Consider the following 7,614-nt stretch of genomic DNA (forward strand, 5'->3'; position numbering starts at 1 on the left):
CTAAATGTAAAAACCTAAGCTCTTAGAAGACTACATAGAGGTTAATCTTCATGACCTTGGATTTGCCAATGGCTTCTTAAATCTTACACCTAAAAAATGAACAGAACAATACACTGGACTTTATCAAAACGAAAAATTTTTGAGCTTCAAAAGACAATAACAAGGAAGTGAAAAGAAAACCCAGTGAATGAGGGACATATTTGTAAAGTGTGTATCTGATAAAAGACTTGTTGAAAATGTATAAAGAATTCTTACAATCCAATAAAAAGACAAACAACCCAATCAAGAAATGGATTAAGGACATGACTAGACATTTCTCCAAATAGGATACACAAATGACCAACAAACACATGAAAAGTTGCTCAATATCATTAGGGAAATGCAAAGTCAAGTCACAATAAGCTACTACTTCCCACCCACTAGGCTGGCAATAATAAAAAAAGATACTAAGTGTTGACAAGCATGTAGAAGAATTAGAATTCTCAATATACTGCTGGTTAGAATATAAAACTGTATAGCCATTTTTAGAAAACAGTCTGGCAGTTCCTCAAAAGGTTAAATAAAGAGTTACCATATGGACTAATAATTCTACTCTAGACATATACCCAAGAGAAATGAAAATATGTCCACACAAAAATTTGTACACATGAATATTCACAGCAGCATTATTTATAATACTCAAAAAGTAGAAACACATCTTGCAAGATGATAGGTGAAAAAGCTGAGAAGATGGCTACTAAAGAGAAGAAATCTGAAGCCAAGAAAGCTGACACTGGTGGCAAGGTTAAGAAGGCCAAGGCCAAATCCCACTGAAGGGGAAGCCCCACTGAAGCCGAAACCCTGTTCCAGTACAGCAGATATTTCTGATCTGCTATGTATTCCAGAAAAACCATGTAGATGGAAGTAGTCAGCAACTAAATCCAGGACTGGAAAGGAGAAGGTTCTTGCTACCATCACAAAACCAGTTGGGGGGGACAAGAATGGTGGTTGGTACCTGAGTGGCTAAACTTCATAACATGCCTAGATATTATACTACTGAAGATGTACTTGAAAAGCTATTGAGCCAAAGCAAGAAACCCTTCAGTCAGCATGTGAGAAAACTGTGAGCTGGCATCACTCCTGGGACCATTCTGATTATCCTAACAGGATATGACATAGGCAAGAGGGTGGTTTTCTTGAAGTAGCTGAGCAATGGCTTGCCACTTATGACTGCACTTCTGTCCCACATCAAGGTTCCCTGAGTAGCACACATCAGAAATTTGTCATCGTTACCTCTACCAAAATTGATGTCAATGGTGTGAGGATCCCAAAACAGCTTACTGATGTTTGCTTCAAGAAGAAGCTGTGTTAAGCGCTGGACAGCAGGTAAGTGAGATCTCCAACACAGAGAGAAAATACGAGATTACATAGCAGCGCAAGGTTAATCAGAAAACTGGACTCACAAACATCTAAGCTGTTCCTCAGCTCAAGGACTACCTCTGCTGTGTTTGCTCTCACAAATGGAATTTACCATCACAAATTGGGGTTCTAAACTTCCTACAAAGACTTTAATTAAGTGATCATTGGGGCCTCCCTGGTGGCACAATGAGTTAAGACACAACCTATGAAGCTGTCCGCAGCCTCTGCAGATAGAGTTTGATCCCCCGGCCAGCCAGGCAGCAACCCACATGGCGCAGCAGACCTCTCCTGTTTTGCCCGCTGCTCCCCTCAGCAGTGTACATCGGTCAATCTGCCTGTTCTGTTCCCCACTCTGTCTCTGGTGAATCCTCTCACCCTCCACACCTCTGGCCTGTTCCCCAGCTCTTGTATGCATAAATAAATAAATCTTTGTTAAAAAATTAAGTGATCATTAAAAAAAGTAGAAACCACCTTACTGTCTATCAGCTGATGATGAACAAAATGTGGTATATCTATATAATGGAATAGTATTCAGCAATAAAAAGGAATGAAGTACTAATACATGCTACAACATGGGTGAACCTTGAAAACATGCTTAGTGAAAGAAGTCAAAAGCAAAAAAGCATTTATTGTATGATTCCATTTATATGAAAGGTCCAGGATAGGCAAATCTATAGAGAAAGAAAGGAATAAATGGTTACATAGGCCCTACAGAAAAGTAGATTAATGCTTTCCTAGGGTGTTGGTAGGTGATGGCTGAAGTACATGGGATTTCTTTTTGGAGTGATGAAAATGGTCTAAAATTGACTATATTTGTTGCACCTATAAAATTGACTATAATTGACTATAATTGTTCTATAACCACTGAATTACACATTATAAATGAGTGAATTATATGGGATATGAACTGTACCAAAATATCCTGGGGATCCCAGAGGTATAATTAATTTTTTTGTGGTGATTAAATAAATCAATCAAGTCAAATCTGAATTCCAAACTTACTGTTCTTATGAGGATGCAGTTAAAGACTTATGGAAGTCTGAACTCTTCAGGCTTTCCCAAGAAATACTCATTATAATACTTCACATTTATTGTTGTTTGCTATCAAAACTGTTATTAAAACAAAGCAGTAACAGCCAACTTTTTTTAGTGTTTCCAATAACATACTACTGAACTAGAACCTAAGCAAAGTCTCCTTGCTATATCTGTTCTAACTACCCATCCTTCTAATTTTAGTTACTGTAGGCTTATTTACCCCGGTGTTCCCAACCACTGGATATGCAATGTTATCCTTTAAAAGTTGTGGTAAAACATACATAAAATTTATAACAACCATTTAAGCATATGATTACTGGCATTAAGCACATTTACAGTGTCTGCTACCATCACCACTACCCAATTTCGTAACTTTTTCATCATCCTCAAAACTGTGCCCAGTCTCCATTACCCTCTCCCCTAGTCACTGGTAATCTCTAGTCTACTTTGTCTCTATGAATTTGCCTTTTCTAAGTACCTAATATAAGTGGAATCATACAATTTAATTTAACCTTTGGTGTCTAGTATTTTCACTTGTATTATGTTTAAAAGGTTCATCCACTTTGTGGCATCTATAGAATTCCATTCCTTTTATTTTTATTTTTTTTTTCAAATGAAGAGAACTTTAATGTTTTTTTTTTTTAAGATTTTTTTTTTTTTTAATAGAGGCATGTTTTTCTTTATTTATTTGTTTGCTTGTTTATACATGCACTGGGTATAGTCAGAAGCGCGGGAGGGTGAGAGAATTCACCAGAGCCAGAGCGGGGAGCAGAGCAGGCAGAAGGACCGAAGTACACTGCTGAGGGGAGCAGCGGGCGGCAGGAGAGGTCTGCGCACCATGTGGGACCCGCCTCTGGTGGCCGGGGAGCAGCTGGGGATTGAACCAGCACCGCAGAGGCCGCGGGCAGCTTCGCAACCCAGCGCTCTACCGCTGCGCCACTGGGGAGGCCCGAATTCCATTCCTTTTAAAGGATAAATAGTATTCCATTGCATGTGTACACCACATTTTGTTTATCCATTCATCTGCTGATGGGACACTTGGGTTGTCTCTACTGCTGGGTTATTGTGAATAATACTGCAATAAACATTGGCACATAAGCATCTGTTCAACTCCCTGCTCTCAACTGTCTTGGGTATTTACATAGAAGTGGAATTGCTAGATCATATGATAAAATTCTATGTTTAACTTTTTGAGAAAATGACAAACTTTTTTTTTACAGCAGCTGAACCATTTTGCATTCCCACCAGCAATGAGCAAGGGTTCCAAGTTCTCTACATCCTCACAAACACTTGTTATTTTCTATTTATTTATTCGTAATAGGCATCCTCATGAGAGCACAATGGTATCTCCTGTGCAATTTATTTTTAGTCTATTATCTGTAAATAAAAGTTTACCTTGTGTTGATTTCCATAATTATATATAACAGATACTTAAGAGATATAAACAAACACAAAGAAAACACTTAAATACCAATAAAATAAAGCACAGTGTTACAAAGATTTAAGTAAAATCAATTTTAAAAAAGATATCAAAGAGGACAAAAAATGGGGATACAAATCACAACTTGTAATCTATGTTGCTGATCTGGGACTAATTTTCAAAATACCAATGTTTTCTGTAAATAAAAATCATCACAAAACAAATAACAGCATCGTGATTTATAGAGATGACAGTGAAACAAACACTGGAGTTACTCCTAAAATAAAGCTTTTAAAAACACATTTATGGGCATCCCCTGTGGTGCAGCGGTTGAGCACTGGGTTGCGAAGCTGCCGGGGCCTTTGCAGCACCGTTCGATCCCCGGCTGCTCCCCAGCCACTGGAGGAGGGTCCCGCAGGCGCGCAGACCTCTCCTGCCGCCCGCTGCTCCCCTCAGCAGTGTACTTCAGTCCTTCTGCCTGCTCTGCTCCCCGCTCTGGCTCTGGTGAATCCTCTCACCCTCCCGCGCTTCTGACTGTACCCAGTGCTTGTATAAATAAATAAAAATAAATCTTAAAAAAAAACAAAAACATGATCTTTAAATAAATAAATAAATAAATAAAAACACATTTATTTCTGGGATATTCTAGTTCCCTGTCCACATTTAAAGATCAGTAAATTTGCAATCAAGCAGGTTTGACAACTTGTCCAAGACCACAAAGCAAATCTGTGGCATCAATTTGGGAAATAACAATTTTTGATTTCCAGGTTTAAGGTAAAAACTCATAATTTAATGCCCAGTAAGTCAAATGAAACACTAACAACAATTTCTACTCTCAGCATGTACACTAAAGCTTACCACTCCAACTACAATGACCAACAATTAACTCCTTGCCTGCATGACTTGACTGTAAAGTCAGAACTTTTCCTTCTCAGTAAGATCTAGTAACACTAAATCTCTTTCTTTGTCTCTCAAACCTTTTCATTGTTTGTTAAATTTTGGATGCTCAAAAGCAGGACGACCCTATTGTTACACAGACAAAGCCTATGTTGAAAGAAAATCTAAATGTTTTTTGACAACCGTGCTTAGATCAGAGGTAGAAACTGTTACCTCTTTCCTGCACCCCATATGCTAAACATGCTTACCCTTATCAATTTGATTTGATCTATCTTTTTTAGCCAAATATAAACGTACAAATTTGTATTTATAGTTTACCAAATGTATACTGAAATATGTGGAGATGAAATGACCCAATTGGATCTGCCTTGAAAATATTTCAGCCAAAGGGCCTCTCTGGTGGCGCAAGGGGTTAAGCACAGCACTAATATGCGGTCAACAGCCTCTTCAGCATGAGTTCAATCCCCAGCCAGGGAGCTGCCCACATGGCATAGCAGACCTCTCCTGTCTTGCTTGCTGCTCCCCTCAGCAGTGTATTTCAGTCAATCTGCCTATTCTGTTCCCCTCTGTCTCTGGTGAATCCTCTCATACCCCGCATCTCTGGCCTGTATCCCAGCTCTCGTATGCATAAATAAATAAATCTTTAAAAAAAAAAACCACTTCAGCCAAAAAGATAAACAGCTGGGACTACATCAAATTAAAGAGCTTCTGTACAAAAAAAAAAAAAAAAAAAGAGCTTCTGTACAGCAAAAGAGACAGTAACCAAAACAAAGAGACACCCCACCAACTGGGAGAAAATTTTTGCTGAAAACACTAATGATAAAGGACTGATCACAAATATCTACAAAGAGCTGATGAGACTCAACAAAAACAAAGTAAATAATCCAGTCAAAAAATGGGCAGAAGAGCTAAAAGGAACTTCTCCAAAGAGGAACTGCAAATGGCCAACAGGCATACGGAAAATGTTCAACATCACTTGTCATCAGGGAAATGCAAATCAAAACTACCATGAGATACCATCTTACACCAGTGAGAATGGCACATATTAAAAAAACTAGCAACAACAAATGTTGGTGAGGATGTGGAGAAAAAGGAACTCTCCTGCACTGCTGGTGGCAGTGCAAACCGGTCCAACCACTATGGAGAGCTGTGTGGAGATTCCTCAACCTGCTAAAGATGGAGCTTCCATATGATCCAGCAATACCACTCCTGGGTATTTACCCAAATGACACAGAAACATTAATTCAAAAGGGCACCTGCACCCCTATGTTTATAGCAGCACTATTTACAATAGCTAAGCTATGGAAACAACCCAAATGCCCAAAAATAAATGCCTGGATCAAGAAGATGTGGTACATATACACAATGGAATATTACTCAGCAATCAAAAAAGATAAACTCATGCAATTTGCTGCAACATGGATGGCGCTGGAAGAGATCATGCTCAGCGAAATAAGCCAGAAAGAAAAGGAAAAATGGTCTCACTCATAGCAGGAATTTATAAAACCTAAATAAGGGACCAGGAAAAAGAATAATTATAATAAAGTAAAAATCAAAATCAACAAGCACCTATAAACCAGAGACACAATGGGGAGTGGGGTGGGGTAGGGGGGAGTAGGATGAAAACAAGGCGGGGTGGGAACTGTCTGGACTATAACCACGACGAAAATGCATACATTGAGCAAAAATGAAAAACGATGTAAAAAATATATTAAACAAAAAATAAATTAAAAAAAATACTTCAGCCAAGTAAAAAGAAAAAGTATAGACGAAAACATTTGTGACAAATAATTAAAACTGCTGAACATGGGGATGGAGCATAGGGCTTTATTTCACCCTTCGAGCTAATTTTTGGCTAGTCTTTAAAGTTTTTCACAGTAACTTCATAAAATGAGTTATTTCCAAATAAGGTCACCGTCCTGGCTATTGAACACGAGTCGGCGCGCGTGAATGTTCTCGTCTTCCCAAGGAAAGCGGGCGAAGGGTCTGGAGGCGCGGCGGAGGGCGGCCGCGCCGCGCCCCGCGCGGGCCGCCAGCGCGCACGTTTCCCTCACGGCAGAATCTGACAAATCACTCGGGGCGCCCCGGGCTCCCCGGGCCAGCGGAGCTCAACTGGGAAGTGGCGCACGTGGGAACCCGGCAAACTCCGCCCGGGAGTTCCAAGGTCCCCCGTGGGGCCGTCCGCCCGCCCCGGCCCCCGCCCGCCCCGCGGCGCCCCGGACTCGTGGAGCCCCCGTCGCCGCCCCCGCGGGCCCCCGGCGCGCCTCGGCCCAGCCGCCGCCTACCGTCCAGGTCCTCGTCGTCCTCCGAGCTGCTCTCGGCGACCGCGTCGGCGACCAGGCCCGGGTCCGGCTCCAGACGCTGCGAGTCGGAAGGAGGGGCGGTGGGCGGGCTGGCGGCGCGGGCGCGGGCCTCGCGCAGCCGGGTGAAGTAGCTCACCGCGAAGTCGACGAGGTCGGGCGGCTGCTGCCGCAGAACCTCCACCGTGTAGCCCTGGAGCAGCTCCGTGAGCCCCGGCGGGATCTGAATGTGGCTCATGCCGGCGGCCGCGGCGAGCACAGGCGGGTCCGGGCCGCCGGCGGCCACTGCCTTCGCGCTGCCTCACGCCGGCCTCGCGCCCAGCGCCCGCGAGGTCTCACGCGCGATCCCGGGCGTGCCTTCCCCGCGCCCCAACGCCCCTCGGCCGAGTGTGCGTTTCCAGGCGGCTCGACCCTCGGCTACCACGGCCGGCCCGGAGCCGCCGCCGCTGTCACTGGGCAGCCGCCGCCGCCGCGGGGACCGACGAGCGGGCTGGTCGGACGGGCGGGGCGGGAGCTGGGTTGTGACGCACGCGGCAGAGGCGTGCGCGCCCCCGCCGAGCGCCG

At 43.3% G+C, this 7,614-nt stretch overlaps 1 protein-coding gene across 2 annotated transcripts in view; it reads right to left on the bottom strand.

Moving 5' to 3' along the window:
- The window catches only part of PRKAR2A (protein kinase cAMP-dependent type II regulatory subunit alpha), a 69,741-nt gene extending 62,436 nt beyond the window's left edge, over nt 1–7,305 (bottom strand). The window contains exon 1 of one of the 2 annotated variants that reach the window (XM_037528713.2): nt 7,036–7,303. In XM_037528713.2, coding sequence (XP_037384610.1) covers nt 7,036–7,288 — 253 coding nt within the window. In that variant the 5' untranslated portion in view covers nt 7,289–7,303. Of the gene's footprint in view, nt 1–7,035 lie in introns of both variants that reach the window. The other variant, XM_037528721.2, reaches the window with a different exon arrangement.
- Between the last annotated feature and the right edge of the window lie 309 nt (nt 7,306–7,614).

Source organism: Talpa occidentalis, unplaced genomic scaffold, assembly GCF_014898055.3.
Source record: "Talpa occidentalis isolate TD23 unplaced genomic scaffold, MPIMG_talOcc4v2.1 talOcc4.10, whole genome shotgun sequence".
Taxonomy (NCBI): domain Eukaryota; kingdom Metazoa; phylum Chordata; class Mammalia; order Eulipotyphla; family Talpidae; genus Talpa; species Talpa occidentalis.